Source organism: Barbus barbus (assembly GCF_936440315.1).
Source record: "Barbus barbus genome assembly, chromosome: 20".
In the NCBI taxonomy this organism is placed as follows: Eukaryota; Metazoa; Chordata; class Actinopteri; order Cypriniformes; family Cyprinidae; genus Barbus; species Barbus barbus.
This window is the reverse complement of record NC_136748.1, coordinates 29,202,321-29,221,446: the sequence shown is the minus strand read 5'-3', so window position 1 is coordinate 29,221,446 and position 19,126 is coordinate 29,202,321. Positions and strand designations below refer to the sequence as shown.

The 19,126-nt window shown below is 41.5% G+C and overlaps 2 protein-coding genes across 2 annotated transcripts; both read right to left on the bottom strand.

Annotated features, from left to right (window-relative positions):
- Positions 1 to 3,132: 3,132 nt before the first annotated feature.
- LOC306886788 (zona pellucida sperm-binding protein 3-like) lies at positions 3,133 to 5,136 on the bottom strand (the record flags this gene model as incomplete). The annotated part of the gene is made up of 8 exons (XM_079444093.1): positions 3,133 to 3,212; positions 3,277 to 3,368; positions 3,429 to 3,511; positions 3,596 to 3,713; positions 3,838 to 4,015; positions 4,080 to 4,183; positions 4,270 to 4,388; positions 4,600 to 5,136. 8 exons carry the CDS (start codon positions 5,134 to 5,136, stop codon positions 3,133 to 3,135), a joined length of 1,311 nt encoding a protein of 436 aa, XP_079300219.1.
- A 5,997-nt stretch (positions 5,137 to 11,133) lies between these two features.
- Positions 11,134 to 13,139, bottom strand: LOC306886787 (zona pellucida sperm-binding protein 3-like; the record flags this gene model as incomplete). Its single annotated transcript, XM_079444092.1, has 8 exons — positions 11,134 to 11,213; positions 11,278 to 11,369; positions 11,430 to 11,512; positions 11,597 to 11,714; positions 11,839 to 12,016; positions 12,081 to 12,184; positions 12,271 to 12,389; positions 12,603 to 13,139. The coding sequence occupies 8 exons, from the start codon at positions 13,137 to 13,139 to the stop codon at positions 11,134 to 11,136; spliced, it is 1,311 nt and encodes a 436-aa protein (XP_079300218.1).
- Positions 13,140 to 19,126: the final 5,987 nt, after the last annotated feature.

Here is a 19,126-nt window from a genome sequence, read left to right as displayed (position 1 = left end):
TTACCTTTTTTGAATTACGGAACGATTTTAGCTAACTGGAAATATACAATTTTCTAAGGAAAATTAACATGAAATGTAATAGTTGGAGCTATAATATCTGCAGCATCTCTTATGAATCTAGCTGGAATATCATCCAGCCAAGTTGACTTAGACACTTGAAGCTCTTCAAGCATTTTAGTAATTTGATTTACACTAACTTTAGCAAAAGAAAAACTGTTTGGCAACACCCCTTGTTTTGAATAAAATCTCTCAACAAAATCAGTCCCATAATTTCCTTTGGACAGAGGAATCTTATCAAGTAGACTATTAGCAATAAATGAAAAGAATGAATTAAATTTATTAGCAACTTTTTCAAATTCTATCTTGCCATCAATATCTAAAAGTACCTTTGATACAGAAAATTGATTTACCAGTTGATTGGAATCTATTCAACACCTTCCACAGAGATTTAGGATCTTCTTTGTTTTCTTTAATTTGTTCTTTAATAAAATTACGTTTTAGCTGTGTTTCTTCACTCAGGCAATCCATCTCATGAACACTTGACAATAAAACGCGGAACACACAACTGTATTATTTATTCACCACACTTGCTTGCTTTTTTTTTATCAAATTTTTTTTTTCCATTTCAAATTTGCACATATCAGACCTGTACACACATAATTGTCTATATTATATATTGTGTTTTTGCTGTTTTGTACATTGCCTATTTGGACATTTGTATTATTCTTTATTATCTGTGTCCTGTCCTGTTGCACTGTGGAGCTTCTGTCATGACATACTTGGCCAATAAAGCTAATTTTGATTCTGATTCATTCTGATATCACTCTGTCCCACGGGCAGCTTTAGGACTCTCTGATCACAGTTTGATTAATCTTATAACGACCTACAGGCAGAAACTTAAATCTGCAAACCTATATTAAGAACTGTTAAAAGATGGACTAATGAAACAGAGCGGGATTTACAAGCCTGTTTCTCTCTCACTGATTGGACTGTTTTTGAAGCTGCTGCCACCGATCACAGAGACTGTAACATCTTATATCAGTTTCTGTGAGGATATGTGCATTCCTACCAAGACTCATCTAACTTACAACAACGACAAACCATGGTTCACTGCAAAACTCAGACAGCTCCGTCAGGCCAAAGAAGATGCTTACAGAAAGGGGTATAAAGTCTTGTATAAACAGGCCAAATACACACTGGAAAAGGAGATCAGAGTGGCAAAGAGGAATTATTCTGACAAGCTAAGGAACAAATTCTCTTCCAGTGATTCTGCTTCAGTGTGGAAAGGTATGAAAGATACCTTTCATACCTTTCCAGTATGAAAGATATCACCAGTTACAAGACACCATCCCCCAGCACTTTGGAGAATCAACAACTGGCAGACGACCTCAATGAGTTCTACTGCAGGTTTGAAAAAACACCCCACACCCACCCTGAACACCCTCTCCACACAACCATTCACACCTCCAGCAACCCCCCTCTCCCTCACACCTACAATTCAAATCAGCGAAGATGACGTGCACCAGGTCTTCAGAAAGAACAAAAGCACCAGGCCCAGACGGTGTCACCAGCCTGCCTAAAAACTTATGCTGACCAGTTGGCCCCCGTCTTCACACAGATCTTCAACAGATCACTGTGCGAAGTCCCCCAATGCTTCAAACGCTCCATCATCATCCCCGTCCCAAAGTAACCCAAAATTACAGGACTTAACGACTACAGACCTGTGGCTATGAAATCATTTGAAAGACTGGTTTTGGCTTATCTGAAGGCCTCCACTGTACCCCCTGCAGTTTGCCTACAGAACAAACAGGTCTGTGGATGATGCAGTCAACATGGGACTGCATTACATACTGCAACACCTGGACAGACCAGGGACTTAAGTGAGGATCCTGTTCGTAGACTTCAGCTCCGCTTTTAATACAATCATCCCAGACCCTGACACAGCTCTCCTTCTGTCAGTGGGTCACCAGCTTCCTGACAGACTGGCAGCAGCTAGTAAGGCTGGGAAAATTCTCATCCAGCACCCGCACCATCAGCGCTGGAGCTCCTCAGGACTGTGTTCTCTCCCCCTACACCAACGACTGCACATCTAAAGACCCCTCTGTCAAGCTCCTTAAGTTTGCAGACGACACCACACTGATTGGCCTCATCCAGGACGGTGACGAGTCTGCTTACAGGAAGTTAAGGAGCTGGCTGTCTGGTGCGGTCTTAACAACCTGGCGCTTAACACGCTCAAAACTGTGGAGCTGATCGTGGACTTCAGAAGAAATCCCCCTGCTCTTCCCCCACTCACCATCATGAACAGCACTGTGACTGCAGTGGAGTCATTCAGATTCCTGGGCACCACAATTTCTCAGGACAACCACATTGAATCCATTGTGAAAAAGGCCCAGCAGAGGCTGTACTTCCCTCGCCAGCTGAGGAAGTTAAACCTGCCACAGGACCTGCTGAAACAGTTCTACTCCATCATTGAATCAGTCTTCTGCACTTAAATAACTGTCTGGTTCAGCTCAGCTACCAAATCGGACCTCAGAAGACTACAGAGGGTAGTCCGGACTGCTGAGTGAATCATTGGTACAACCCTCCCCACTCTCCAAGAACTGTACTTATCCAGAGTGAGCAAAAGAGCTGGCAAAACCACTCTGGACCCATCACATCCTGCACACTCCCTCTTTGAACTGTTACCGTCTGGTCGACGCTACAGAGCATCAGAACGACCAGACACAGTTTCATCCCTCAAGCAATCTAGCTCATGAACACTTGCCCCTAAACGTGGAACAACTCTTGCACATTTATTCACCACACATCAGACCTGTACACACATTGTCTGTTATAGTGTTTTCGCTATTTTGTACATTGCCTATGTATATTCTTTTGTTATCTGTGTCCTGTAGAGCTTCTGTCACTATAACAAATTCCTCATGTGTAAACATTCCTGGCCAATAAAGCACATCCTGAAAAGTTATTCAAACAGTTCACAGTAGGTCAGTCCTTAAAAGGTTATTTTCCTATCAAGAAGGAACCTTTCCTTTTGGAAAGAGAATAGGTACAGTAGGACTACCCGTTTCCTACAGCACACTCAAATTAAAATTGGAGAAAAACACAAAACCAGAAACAGTTTTTCCACCCCATTTATTGAAAACCAGCTAAAGTCTTCGGTCGCTCTTGAACCATTACAGGACTGAGTGATGCCTTCCCTTCCCACTGAACACCTAGAAAAAGCAGACAGTTAAATGGAGCACTTGAGTGTCAAATAAGCTTAAATCAGCAGCCTACCTCCAAAAGGAGCAGCAGGAATTCCACCATCAGGACCACATGTTGAGTCACAGCAACCACAAGCCTGGTGGCTCCCATCAGCACCAAACCACCTGCAACGAGAAAAATCAGACACGGCACCTTCAACTTGTTCTTAAGCAGCATGAACATACCCATTGGCAAAGGAACAGGATTTGTGGAGGGCATCACTGGGTGCAGAAGCAAGAGTGGCCTTCAGTATACACGTTATGTAGATCTGCAAGAGACACCACAGGTAAGAGATCACAAACCCAGAGCAGACGGAAGAGTAAAGCAAATTCATACAACACTCAGTACATACAGAAGGACTGGATGGCTCCTGGAACATGAAGGCCTCCAGCTGGAACTGGATCTTGTCTTTCTGGGTTTGAGGCATGAAACGAGAGCTGGAAGTCGTGACCTTAGCATCCACAAGACACCTGATGATTAAAAAAAACCCTCAATGTCAACTGCAGCATCTACCTTACCCTAATTCTCAAGTGGTTACAAGGAGCAAGCTCAATCAACTGGCGATTTGGTTAGCATCTGGTGACATGAACACACCCATGATTCTCAATGAAGGAATATCTCGGAAGGGTGGTCACATCAGGTTCTTGAGTGGCCACACAGTGGTCCACAAACACACGCAGTGGGACGTGGTTGTACACCTTCACAGACGCCTCAATATTAATAATGTCACCCAGGAAATAAGTGTGTGAGGGCCTCTCATAGGACCAGTCATCTGCGAGGAGGAAGAACAGTTCAGGCACAGCCTCATTCAGAAGATCTAAAGAAACTGCACCAACCCATCATGAGCTTCAGGGAGAACAGCAAGACTTCCTCGCCAACCTCCGTTGAAGCATAAGGGACCCAAGTTGGCCTCAAGGCATTACCGCTCACAGTATGAAACCTGCAGTTCAAGGAGGAACCAAACAAATAGTCTTCCAGTTACACCACCACAAGCAGCAAGGCCACACGTCACAAAAGGTCACTTACCTTTGGTAGTGGCATTGGACACCAACAACTGCACCATCTGCACGAGTAATCGGAGTGCCAGCGAGGGCGTCAGGTGTGTAGGTAAGAGCAAAGGTGTAGACAAGCTCATCCTCGGTCATCTGTAAGAGACTGAATGCATTACCAAGAGGATTCTCAAAAATAATTCCAAAAGGTGTCTTAGCAAGTCGCACCATAAAATCACTTGTTTCACCTGAGTGAACAGTTCCACTAAAGAACGGAACTGTCCCATGGATGTTAGAGGTTCAGGGAACCATTGATACCAAAGAACCTTTGTTTTAGTAGTGTGCAGCATAATATAGTAAGATTTACCATTAGCACACTGTTGCAGTCCTGCAGTTCATACTCAAAATAGAGCACCCTGGAGCCAGGGACCCAACCGACAACAGGACATCCTCCCAAAGTCAGACCAGATGGCTGGATCAGCTGACCATTGCTAAACAAGTCCTGCTGTACCTCCACATGAACCCGATTCTCACCGCATTGAATAGCTACACTACTGGGAGTCACAGGTTGCCTCAACTGGAAGTCCACCGCCACCTCGCTCTGCACCTCTGGAACAATGGGAAACCTCCAGTCCAAAGGCTTGACTGGACGTTGCAACACCTGCTTCTCCTGAAGACCAAGAGGCTCTTGTGCAAATCCTCTGGAGTCAAGATCCTGAAACTGAGAAGCCTTTTGCAAAGGGTTCCAGAACCCTTGAGAAGAAAGAGCAGGACCTCTGGAAACTTGATCAGATTGCGGCTTTGTGCTGCTTGGACTTTGATTGTATCTCAAACTTCCCCATGCATTCTTCAGATCAAATGCCACAATCACAACCAGCACTAACACACCATGGAAAAGACCCATCCTGACAAGCATTGAAACGATACCACAATAATGCTTGTCTTTGCCATTAAGTACAGCTTTGAATTTAGGTGGCTCCTCCCCTTTCAGCTTAATTGCTTGCCTTTGATTCTCCTCTGGACCTGTAGAGTTTATGCATTAGCAAATGAGAACGAGTTCTAAAGAGTCATTAGCCAATAGAAAGCTTGATATGGATCTGAGGGTTTCATCTACACTCATTCACAATTTTCACAAGATCACACAAATAATAGAGATTTTTCTCTTTTTAAGAGTTTTAGTTTATTATAAGAACAGCTCTGGAAAAATTTTGCATTACATCACTTGCTCACCAATGGATCATCTGCAGTGACTGGGTGGCACCAGAAAGAATGTCCAAACAGCTGATAAAAACAATCCACAAGTCATTCACATTAACTGTTTTGTGAAGGGAAAAGCTGTATTTGTTTGTAACTTTAAATGGTTGCTTCTGGCCAAAATATCCATAATCACACTGGCTTGTAAACAGTGCTTGATCTCTCCATATTTCTATCCTGATTCAGATGAGACCACTTTTTCACTGGAGCAAGCAATATGGATTAAACACGCAGCCTTTTGCTTCACAATACATTAACTGATGGACTGAAGTTGCATGGATTACTTGTGGATTGTAAAAAATACAGCTCTTCAATTGTTGATCTTGAGTTTTAAATGGAAATGTCTTGAAGCATTAAAATTATGAAACAAGGATCAGAGTCAATGGTCCTAAACTCAAAGAGATATTAGTAAAACTGTGCTGTGCAAGACAAAAATGCCCGAGATGTTGCACAAATGAAAAACCAACAGATTTCAAAAGGTCATCCATTGGAATTCCACACATCTTAACTCCAGACAACATTACGGTTTAATTTGAACGGCGCGTCCAGTGTAGACAGGGTTTTACCTTCTTAAAAATAAGAAAATAAATGAAAACCGAGTTCTGATCAATATAGGCTGGTTAAATGAGCGCTTGTTAGTGTATCCACATAATGTTTAGGATATGTCATTATGAACTTGTTTAAAACAAAATACATTCACTTACATAGGCTACATTTGTGTCTGAATAACTACAGTTTTGCGTGCCTCATTTCTTAAACCTGATATAGTAAACGGAACAAAGATCATTATAACCATTATTGCGCTCATCTCCGTGACAGCATGAAATGAAACCTCATGCAAAAATCCATTCACTGATGGCTTCTTATTTTTATTTAACATTTGTATATATTAGAACTATTATTTACTTTTCTGCTTCATTTCATGTTTTAATTTTTGTATTAACATTCTGTATCAACGTATCCGTTTAGGACTTGAAGTAGCCTGCCATAACTGTTTTGTAGACTTATGAATGCAAACTTGAATGCAAAGACTTGTGACTTACAAAACAATGACTTGGCCCCACCTCTGCTAAATATTAAACTGAACTTACAAGATACATGCCATTTTCCTGATTAAAAATACAGGAGACCTACAAATAACCCATTTGAAGGTGGACAATTCCCAAAAGTGGAAAATGCCAGCGTTGATACAGGTACTCACAGTTTTCAACCTGCATCTATTGATTTAAAAATAGTGCCTGTACCAGCAGGTCCCCACTCTGGTCCAGAAGAGTGTCAACAAGGCATATTGGGAAACAAATTTAAAACCATGACCAAATCTATTTGGGGATGCAAGGACAAATGAAACCATTCATTTGAAGTAACCAACATGGAGCAATAAGTTCACTGCATAAGACATGCAAAATATCTGCAGTGAGTCAAGGAAGTGGGTGTTCAAGCATAACTATTGGCACAAACTCCGATTAGTGCAGGGGTGACAAACTCAGTTCCTGAAGGGCCACAGCCCTGCAGAGTTGTTCCAACCCTGCTCCAACACACAAACCATGTAGTTTTCAAATAAATCGAAAATCTAAAAAACAAAATTGCGATACGCATCGTATCGGCACCCAAGTATCGTGATAGTATCGAATTGGGAGGTAGGTGTATCGTTCCATCCCTACTAAACATGATGCAAGTAATTTCATAATCTGTTTATCAAGAAAACTAACATTTGTGGCAAGAAATTTTGTTCTAGCATTAACCTTACCCAGGACTTTCATAGCCATACTTACACCACTTAAATCATTGTCAAGGATACATCCAAGATATTGAACTGAGGTTCTATTTTATATTAAGCAATCCCCCACCTTAACAGACACCTTAGAAACCTTATTCAAAAATTTTTTTGACCAAATAAAATGGATTCCATTATACCTAAATGCAACATCAGTTTGTTTTCAGAGAGCCAGTCTCTTACCTTACAAAAGCTCCTTACCTAAATTCACTTGTATCCTACCAACATCCTTATCTGAAATTAATAAAGCAGAATCATCAGCATATAAAAACAAATTACAATCACAGACTGCTTGCGTGTCATTTATGTATAAAAGAAACAAAAGAGGGCCCAAAACACTTCCCTGAGGGACTCCATTTTTAACCAGTTTCCTTAGAAAGAACCCCATCAATTTCTACCCTCTGAACTCTCCCAGTTAAATAAGAATTCAACCAGGCTATCACTTTACTTGAAAAACCCATGACACTTAACTTATCTTAAAGTATTGCATGATTTACTTTGTCAAACGCTTTCTGGAGGTCTAGAAGTACCATACCTCTACATCTATCTGCCTCCTTATAAAATCTGTTAAATAAAGTAAAGACGTATCAGTCGAATAAGATTTCCTAAAACCTGACTGAAAATCATAAATTAAACTCTTACTTAAATACTCATACATCTGTTTATACACAATTCTTTCTAAAATCTGAGGCCACACCAAGAATGGACGGTAGTTTCCAGGATCACATCTGTTACCTTTTTTGAATTACGGAACGATTTTAGCTAACTGGAAATATACAATTTTCTAAGGAAAATTAACATGAAATGTAATAGTTGGAGCTATAATATCTGCAGCATCTCTTATGAATCTAGCTGGAATATCATCCAGCCAAGTTGACTTAGACACTTGAAGCTCTTCAAGCATTTTAGTAATTTGATTTACACTAACTTTAGCAAAAGAAAAACTGTTTGGCAACACCCCTTGTTTTGAATAAAATCTCTCAACAAAATCAGTCCCATAATTTCCTTTGGACAGAGGAATCTTATCAAGTAGACTATTAGCAATAAATGAAAAGAATGAATTAAATTTATTAGCAACTTTTTCAAATTCTATCTTGCCATCAATATCTAAAAGTACCTTTGATACAGAAAATTGATTTACCAGTTGATTGGAATCTATTCAACACCTTCCACAGAGATTTAGGATCTTCTTTGTTTTCTTTAATTTGTTCTTTAATAAAATTACGTTTTAGCTGTGTTTCTTCACTCAGGCAATCCATCTCATGAACACTTGACAATAAAACGCGGAACACACAACTGTATTATTTATTCACCACACTTGCTTGCTTTTTTTTTATCAAATTTTTTTTTTCCATTTCAAATTTGCACATATCAGACCTGTACACACATAATTGTCTATATTATATATTGTGTTTTTGCTGTTTTGTACATTGCCTATTTGGACATTTGTATTATTCTTTATTATCTGTGTCCTGTCCTGTTGCACTGTGGAGCTTCTGTCATGACATACTTGGCCAATAAAGCTAATTTTGATTCTGATTCATTCTGATATCACTCTGTCCCACGGGCAGCTTTAGGACTCTCTGATCACAGTTTGATTAATCTTATAACGACCTACAGGCAGAAACTTAAATCTGCAAACCTATATTAAGAACTGTTAAAAGATGGACTAATGAAACAGAGCGGGATTTACAAGCCTGTTTCTCTCTCACTGATTGGACTGTTTTTGAAGCTGCTGCCACCGATCACAGAGACTGTAACATCTTATATCAGTTTCTGTGAGGATATGTGCATTCCTACCAAGACTCATCTAACTTACAACAACGACAAACCATGGTTCACTGCAAAACTCAGACAGCTCCGTCAGGCCAAAGAAGATGCTTACAGAAAGGGGTATAAAGTCTTGTATAAACAGGCCAAATACACACTGGAAAAGGAGATCAGAGTGGCAAAGAGGAATTATTCTGACAAGCTAAGGAACAAATTCTCTTCCAGTGATTCTGCTTCAGTGTGGAAAGGTATGAAAGATACCTTTCATACCTTTCCAGTATGAAAGATATCACCAGTTACAAGACACCATCCCCCAGCACTTTGGAGAATCAACAACTGGCAGACGACCTCAATGAGTTCTACTGCAGGTTTGAAAAAACACCCCACACCCACCCTGAACACCCTCTCCACACAACCATTCACACCTCCAGCAACCCCCCTCTCCCTCACACCTACAATTCAAATCAGCGAAGATGACGTGCACCAGGTCTTCAGAAAGAACAAAAGAAGAAAAGCACCAGGCCCAGACGGTGTGTCACCAGCCTGCCTAAAAACCTATGCTGACCAGTTGGCCCCCGTCTTCACACAGATCTTCAACAGATCACTGTGCGAAGTCCCCCAATGCTTCAAACGCTCCATCATCATCCCCGTCCCAAAGTAACCCAAAATTACAGGACTTAACGACTACAGACCTGTGGCTATGAAATCATTTGAAAGACTGGTTTTGGCTTATCTGAAGGCCTCCACTGTACCCCCTGCAGTTTGCCTACAGAACAAACAGGTCTGTGGATGATGCAGTCAACATGGGACTGCATTACATACTGCAACACCTGGACAGACCAGGGACTTAAGTGAGGATCCTGTTCGTAGACTTCAGCTCCGCTTTTAATACAATCATCCCAGACCCTGACACAGCTCTCCTTCTGTCAGTGGGTCACCAGCTTCCTGACAGACTGGCAGCAGCTAGTAAGGCTGGGAAAATTCTCATCCAGCACCCGCACCATCAGCGCTGGAGCTCCTCAGGACTGTGTTCTCTCCCCCTACACCAACGACTGCACATCTAAAGACCCCTCTGTCAAGCTCCTTAAGTTTGCAGACGACACCACACTGATTGGCCTCATCCAGGACGGTGACGAGTCTGCTTACAGGAAGTTAAGGAGCTGGCTGTCTGGTGCGGTCTTAACAACCTGGCGCTTAACACGCTCAAAACTGTGGAGCTGATCGTGGACTTCAGAAGAAATCCCCCTGCTCTTCCCCCACTCACCATCATGAACAGCACTGTGACTGCAGTGGAGTCATTCAGATTCCTGGGCACCACAATTTCTCAGGACAACCACATTGAATCCATTGTGAAAAAGGCCCAGCAGAGGCTGTACTTCCCTCGCCAGCTGAGGAAGTTAAACCTGCCACAGGACCTGCTGAAACAGTTCTACTCCATCATTGAATCAGTCTTCTGCACTTAAATAACTGTCTGGTTCAGCTCAGCTACCAAATCGGACCTCAGAAGACTACAGAGGGTAGTCCGGACTGCTGAGTGAATCATTGGTACAACCCTCCCCACTCTCCAAGAACTGTACTTATCCAGAGTGAGCAAAAGAGCTGGCAAAACCACTCTGGACCCATCACATCCTGCACACTCCCTCTTTGAACTGTTACCGTCTGGTCGACGCTACAGAGCATCAGAACGACCAGACACAGTTTCATCCCTCAAGCAATCTAGCTCATGAACACTTGCCCCTAAACGTGGAACAACTCTTGCACATTTATTCACCACACATCAGACCTGTACACACATTGTCTGTTATAGTGTTTTCGCTATTTTGTACATTGCCTATGTATATTCTTTTGTTATCTGTGTCCTGTAGAGCTTCTGTCACTATAACAAATTCCTCATGTGTAAACATTCCTGGCCAATAAAGCACATCCTGAAAAGTTATTCAAACAGTTCACAGTAGGTCAGTCCTTAAAAGGTTATTTTCCTATCAAGAAGGAACCTTTCCTTTTGGAAAGAGAATAGGTACAGTAGGACTACCCGTTTCCTACAGCACACTCAAATTAAAATTGGAGAAAAACACAAAACCAGAAACAGTTTTTCCACCCCATTTATTGAAAACCAGCTAAAGTCTTCGGTCGCTCTTGAACCATTACAGGACTGAGTGATGCCTTCCCTTCCCACTGAACACCTAGAAAAAGCAGACAGTTAAATGGAGCACTTGAGTGTCAAATAAGCTTAAATCAGCAGCCTACCTCCAAAAGGAGCAGCAGGAATTCCACCATCAGGACCACATGTTGAGTCACAGCAACCACAAGCCTGGTGGCTCCCATCAGCACCAAACCACCTGCAACGAGAAAAATCAGACACGGCACCTTCAACTTGTTCTTAAGCAGCATGAACATACCCATTGGCAAAGGAACAGGATTTGTGGAGGGCATCACTGGGTGCAGAAGCAAGAGTGGCCTTCAGTATACACGTTATGTAGATCTGCAAGAGACACCACAGGTAAGAGATCACAAACCCAGAGCAGACGGAAGAGTAAAGCAAATTCATACAACACTCAGTACATACAGAAGGACTGGATGGCTCCTGGAACATGAAGGCCTCCAGCTGGAACTGGATCTTGTCTTTCTGGGTTTGAGGCATGAAACGAGAGCTGGAAGTCGTGACCTTAGCATCCACAAGACACCTGATGATTAAAAAAAACCCTCAATGTCAACTGCAGCATCTACCTTACCCTAATTCTCAAGTGGTTACAAGGAGCAAGCTCAATCAACTGGCGATTTGGTTAGCATCTGGTGACATGAACACACCCATGATTCTCAATGAAGGAATATCTCGGAAGGGTGGTCACATCAGGTTCTTGAGTGGCCACACAGTGGTCCACAAACACACGCAGTGGGACGTGGTTGTACACCTTCACAGACGCCTCAATATTAATAATGTCACCCAGGAAATAAGTGTGTGAGGGCCTCTCATAGGACCAGTCATCTGCGAGGAGGAAGAACAGTTCAGGCACAGCCTCATTCAGAAGATCTAAAGAAACTGCACCAACCCATCATGAGCTTCAGGGAGAACAGCAAGACTTCCTCGCCAACCTCCGTTGAAGCATAAGGGACCCAAGTTGGCCTCAAGGCATTACCGCTCACAGTATGAAACCTGCAGTTCAAGGAGGAACCAAACAAATAGTCTTCCAGTTACACCACCACAAGCAGCAAGGCCACACGTCACAAAAGGTCACTTACCTTTGGTAGTGGCATTGGACACCAACAACTGCACCATCTGCACGAGTAATCGGAGTGCCAGCGAGGGCGTCAGGTGTGTAGGTAAGAGCAAAGGTGTAGACAAGCTCATCCTCGGTCATCTGTAAGAGACTGAATGCATGAAACCAAGAGGATTCTCAAAAATAATTCCAAAAGGTGTCTTAGCAAGTCGCACCATAAAATCACTTGTTTCACCTGAGTGAACAGTTCCACTAAAGAACGGAACTGTCCCATGGATGTTAGAGGTTCAGGGAACCATTGATACCAAAGAACCTTTGTTTTAGTAGTGTGCAGCATAATATAGTAAGATTTACCATTAGCACACTGTTGCAGTCCTGCAGTTCATACTCAAAATAGAGCACCCTGGAGCCAGGGACCCAACCGACAACAGGACATCCTCCCAAAGTCAGACCAGATGGCTGGATCAGCTGACCATTGCTAAACAAGTCCTGCTGTACCTCCACATGAACCCGATTCTCACCGCATTGAATAGCTACACTACTGGGAGTCACAGGTTGCCTCAACTGGAAGTCCACCGCCACCTCGCTCTGCACCTCTGGAACAATGGGAAACCTCCAGTCCAAAGGCTTGACTGGACGTTGCAACACCTGCTTCTCCTGAAGACCAAGAGGCTCTTGTGCAAATCCTCTGGAGTCAAGATCCTGAAACTGAGAAGCCTTTTGCAAAGGGTTCCAGAACCCTTGAGAAGAAAGAGCAGGACCTCTGGAAACTTGATCAGATTGCGGCTTTGTGCTGCTTGGACTTTGATTGTATCTCAAACTTCCCCATGCATTCTTCAGATCAAATGCCACAATCACAACCAGCACTAACACACCATGGAAAAGACCCATCCTGACAAGCATTGAAACGATACCACAATAATGCTTGTCTTTGCCATTAAGTACAGCTTTGAATTTAGGTGGCTCCTCCCCTTTCAGCTTAATTGCTTGCCTTTGATTCTCCTCTGGACCTGTAGAGTTTATGCATTAGCAAATGAGAACGAGTTCTAAAGAGTCATTAGCCAATAGAAAGCTTGATATGGATCTGAGGGTTTCATCTACACTCATTCACAATTTTCACAAGATCACACAAATAATAGAGATTTTTCTCTTTTTAAGAGTTTTAGTTTATTATAAGAACAGCTCTGGAAAAATTTTGCATTACATCACTTGCTCACCAATGGATCATCTGCAGTGACTGGGTGGCACCAGAAAGAATGTCCAAACAGCTGATAAAAACAATCCACAAGTCATTCACATTAACTGTTTTGTGAAGGGAAAAGCTGTATTTGTTTGTAACTTTAAATGGTTGCTTCTGGCCAAAATATCCATAATCACACTGGCTTGTAAACAGTGCTTGATCTCTCCATATTTCTATCCTGATTCAGATGAGACCACTTTTTCACTGGAGCAAGCAATATGGATTAAACACGCAGCCTTTTGCTTCACAATACATTAACTGATGGACTGAAGTTGCATGGATTACTTGTGGATTGTAAAAAATACAGCTCTTCAATTGTTGATCTTGAGTTTTAAATGGAAATGTCTTGAAGCATTAAAATTATGAAACAAGGATCAGAGTCAATGGTCCTAAACTCAAAGAGATATTAGTAAAACTGTGCTGTGCAAGACAAAAATGCCCGAGATGTTGCACAAATGAAAAACCAACAGATTTCAAAAGGTCATCCATTGGAATTCCACACATCTTAACTCCAGACAACATTACGGTTTAATTTGAACGGCGCGTCCAGTGTAGACAGGGTTTTACCTTCTTAAAAATAAGAAAAGAAATGAAAACCGAGTTCTGATCAATATAGGCTGGTTAAATGAGCGCTTGTTAGTGTATCCACATAATGTTTAGGATATGTCATTATGAACTTGTTTAAAACAAAATACATTCACTTACATAGGCTACATTTGTGTCTGAATAACTACAGTTTTGCGTGCCTCATTTCTTAAACCTGATATAGTAAACGGAACAAAGATCATTATAACCATTATTGCGCTCATCTCCGTGACAGCATGAAATGAAACCTCATGCAAAAATCCATTCACTGATGGCTTCTTATTTTTATTTAACATTTGTATATATTAGAACTATTATTTACTTTTCTGCTTCATTTCATGTTTTAATTTTTGTATTAACATTCTGTATCAACGTATCCGTTTAGGACTTGAAGTAGCCTGCCATAACTGTTTTGTAGACTTATGAATGCAAACTTGAATGCAAAGACTTGTGACTTACAAAACAATGACTTGGCCCCACCTCTGCTAAATATTAAACTGAACTTACAAGATACATGCCATTTTCCTGATTAAAAATACAGGAGACCTACAAATAACCCATTTGAAGGTGGACAATTCCCAAAAGTGGAAAATGCCAGCGTTGATACAGGTACTCACAGTTTTCAACCTGCATCTATTGATTTAAAAATAGTGCCTGTACCAGCAGGTCCCCACTCTGGTCCAGAAGAGTGTCAACAAGGCATATTGGGAAACAAATTTAAAACCATGACCAAATCTATTTGGGGATGCAAGGACAAATGAAACCATTCATTTGAAGTAACCAACATGGAGCAATAAGTTCACTGCATAAGACATGCAAAATATCTGCAGTGAGTCAAGGAAGTGGGTGTTCAAGCATAACTATTGGCACAAACTCCGATTAGTGCAGGGGTGACAAACTCAGTTCCTGAAGGGCCACAGCCCTGCAGAGTTGTTCCAACCCTGCTCCAACACACAAACCATGTAGTTTTCAAATAAATCGAAAATCTAAAAAACAAAATTGCGATACGCATCGTATCGGCACCCAAGTATCGTGATAGTATCGAATTGGGAGGTAGGTGTATCGTTCCATCCCTACTAAACATGATGCAAGTAATTTCATAATCTGTTTATCAAGAAAACTAACATTTGTGGCAAGAAATTTTGTTCTAGCATTAACCTTACCCAGGACTTTCATAGCCATACTTACACCACTTAAATCATTGTCAAGGATACATCCAAGATATTGAACTGAGGTTCTATTTTATATTAAGCAATCCCCCACCTTAACAGACACCTTAGAAACCTTATTCAAAAAATTTTTTGACCAAATAAAATGGATTCCATTATACCTAAATGCAACATCAGTTTGTTTTCAGAGAGCCAGTCTCTTACCTTACAAAAGCTCCTTACCTAAATTCACTTGTATCCTACCAACATCCTTATCTGAAATTAATAAAGCAGAATCATCAGCATATAAAAACAAATTACAATCACAGACTGCTTGCGTGTCATTTATGTATAAAAGAAACAAAAGAGGGCCCAAAACACTTCCCTGAGGGACTCCATTTTTAACCAGTTTCCTTAGAAAGAACCCCATCAATTTCTACCCTCTGAACTCTCCCAGTTAAATAAGAATTCAACCAGGCTATCACTTTACTTGAAAAACCCATGACACTTAACTTATCTTAAAGTATTGCATGATTTACTTTGTCAAACGCTTTCTGGAGGTCTAGAAGTACCATACCTCTACATCTATCTGCCTCCTTATAAAATCTGTTAAATAAAGTAAAGACGTATCAGTCGAATAAGATTTCCTAAAACCTGACTGAAAATCATAAATTAAACTCTTACTTAAATACTCATACATCTGTTTATACACAATTCTTTCTAAAATCTGAGGCCACACCAAGAATGGACGGTAGTTTCCAGGATCACATCTGTTACCTTTTTTGAATTACGGAACGATTTTAGCTAACTGGAAATATACAATTTTCTAAGGAAAATTAACATGAAATGTAATAGTTGGAGCTATAATATCTGCAGCATCTCTTATGAATCTAGCTGGAATATCATCCAGCCAAGTTGACTTAGACACTTGAAGCTCTTCAAGCATTTTAGTAATTTGATTTACACTAACTTTAGCAAAAGAAAAACTGTTTGGCAACACCCCTTGTTTTGAATAAAATCTCTCAACAAAATCAGTCCCATAATTTCCTTTGGACAGAGGAATCTTATCAAGTAGACTATTAGCAATAAATGAAAAGAATGAATTAAATTTATTAGCAACTTTTTCAAATTCTATCTTGCCATCAATATCTAAAAGTACCTTTGATACAGAAAATTGATTTACCAGTTGATTGGAATCTATTCAACACCTTCCACAGAGATTTAGGATCTTCTTTGTTTTCTTTAATTTGTTCTTTAATAAAATTACGTTTTAGCTGTGTTTCTTCACTCAGGCAATCCATCTCATGAACACTTGACAATAAAACGCGGAACACACAACTGTATTATTTATTCACCACACTTGCTTGCTTTTTTTTTATCAAATTTTTTTTTTCCATTTCAAATTTGCACATATCAGACCTGTACACACATAATTGTCTATATTATATATTGTGTTTTTGCTGTTTTGTACATTGCCTATTTGGACATTTGTATTATTCTTTATTATCTGTGTCCTGTCCTGTTGCACTGTGGAGCTTCTGTCATGACATACTTGGCCAATAAAGCTAATTTTGATTCTGATTCATTCTGATATCACTCTGTCCCACGGGCAGCTTTAGGACTCTCTGATCACAGTTTGATTAATCTTATAACGACCTACAGGCAGAAACTTAAATCTGCAAACCTATATTAAGAACTGTTAAAAGATGGACTAATGAAACAGAGCGGGATTTACAAGCCTGTTTCTCTCTCACTGATTGGACTGTTTTTGAAGCTGCTGCCACCGATCACAGAGACTGTAACATCTTATATCAGTTTCTGTGAGGATATGTGCATTCCTACCAAGACTCATCTAACTTACAACAACGACAAACCATGGTTCACTGCAAAACTCAGACAGCTCCGTCAGGCCAAAGAAGATGCTTACAGAAAGGGGTATAAAGTCTTGTATAAACAGGCCAAATACACACTGGAAAAGGAGATCAGAGTGGCAAAGAGGAATTATTCTGACAAGCTAAGGAACAAATTCTCTTCCAGTGATTCTGCTTCAGTGTGGAAAGGTATGAAAGATACCTTTCATACCTTTCCAGTATGAAAGATATCACCAGTTACAAGACACCATCCCCCAGCACTTTGGAGAATCAACAACTGGCAGACGACCTCAATGAGTTCTACTGCAGGTTTGAAAAAACACCCCACACCCACCCTGAACACCCTCTCCACACAACCATTCACACCTCCAGCAACCCCCCTCTCCCTCACACCTACAATTCAAATCAGCGAAGATGACGTGCACCAGGTCTTCAGAAAGAACAAAAGCACCAGGCCCAGACGGTGTCACCAGCCTGCCTAAAAACCTATGCTGACCAGTTGGCCCCCGTCTTCACACAGATCTTCAACAGATCACTGTGCGAAGTCCCCCAATGCTTCAAACGCTCCATCATCATCCCCGTCCCAAAGTAACCCAAAATTACAGGACTTAACGACTACAGACCTGTGGCTATGAAATCATTTGAAAGACTGGTTTTGGCTTATCTGAAGGCCTCCACTGTACCCCCTGCAGTTTGCCTACAGAACAAACAGGTCTGTGGATGATGCAGTCAACATGGGACTGCATTACATACTGCAACACCTGGACAGACCAGGGACTTAAGTGAGGATCCTGTTCGTAGACTTCAGCTCCGCTTTTAATACAATCATCCCAGACCCTGACACAGCTCTCCTTCTGTCAGTGGGTCACCAGCTTCCTGACAGACTGGCAGCAGCTAGTAAGGCTGGGAAAATTCTCATCCAGCACCCGCACCATCAGCGCTGGAGCTCCTCAGGACTGTGTTCTCTCCCCCTACACCAACGACTGCACATCTAAAGACCCCTCTGTCAAGCTCCTTAAGTTTGCAGACGACACCACACTGATTGGCCTCATCCAGGACGGTGACGAGTCTGCTTACAGGAAGTTAAGGAGCTGGCTGTCTGGTGCGGTCTTAACAACCTGGCGCTTAACACGCTCAAAACTGTGGAGCTGATCGTGGACTTCAGAAGAAATCCCCCTGCTCTTCCCCCACTCACCATCATGAACAGCACTGTGACTGCAGTGGAGTCATTCAGATTCCTGGGCACCACAATTTCTCAGGACAACCACATTGAATCCATTGTGAAAAAGGCCCAGCAGAGGCTGTGCTTCCCTCGCCAGCTGAGGACGTTAAACCTGCCACAGGACCTGCTGAAACAGTTCTACTCCATCACTGAATCAGTCTTCTGCACTTAAATAACTGTCTGGTTCAGCTCAGCTACCAAATCGGACCTCAGAAGACTACAGAGGGTAGTCCGGACTGCTGAGTGAATCATTGGTACAACCCTCCCCACTCTCCAAGAACTGTACTTATCCAGAGTGAGCAAAAGAGCTGGCAAAACCACTCTGGACCCATCACATCCTGCACACTCCCTCTTTGAACTGTTACCGTCTGGTCGACGCTACAGAGCATCAGAACGACCAGACACAGTTTCATCCCTCAAGCAATCTAGCTCATGAACACTTGCCCCTAAACGTGGAACAACTCTTGCACATTTATTCACCACACATCAGACCTGTACACACATTGTCTGTTATAGTGTTTTCGCTATTTTGTACATTGCCTATGTATATTCTTTTGTTATCTGTGTCCTGTAGAGCTTCTGTCACTATAACAAATTCCTCATGTGTAAACATTCCTGGCCAATAAAGCACATCCTGAAAAGTTATTCAAACAGTTCACAGTAGGTCAGTCCTTAAAAGGTTATTTTCCTATCAAGGAGGAACCTTTCCTTTTGGAAAGAGAATAGGTACAGTAGGACTACCCGTTTCCTACAGCACACTCAAATTAAAATTGGAGAAAAACACAAAACCAGAAACAGTTTTTCCACCCCAT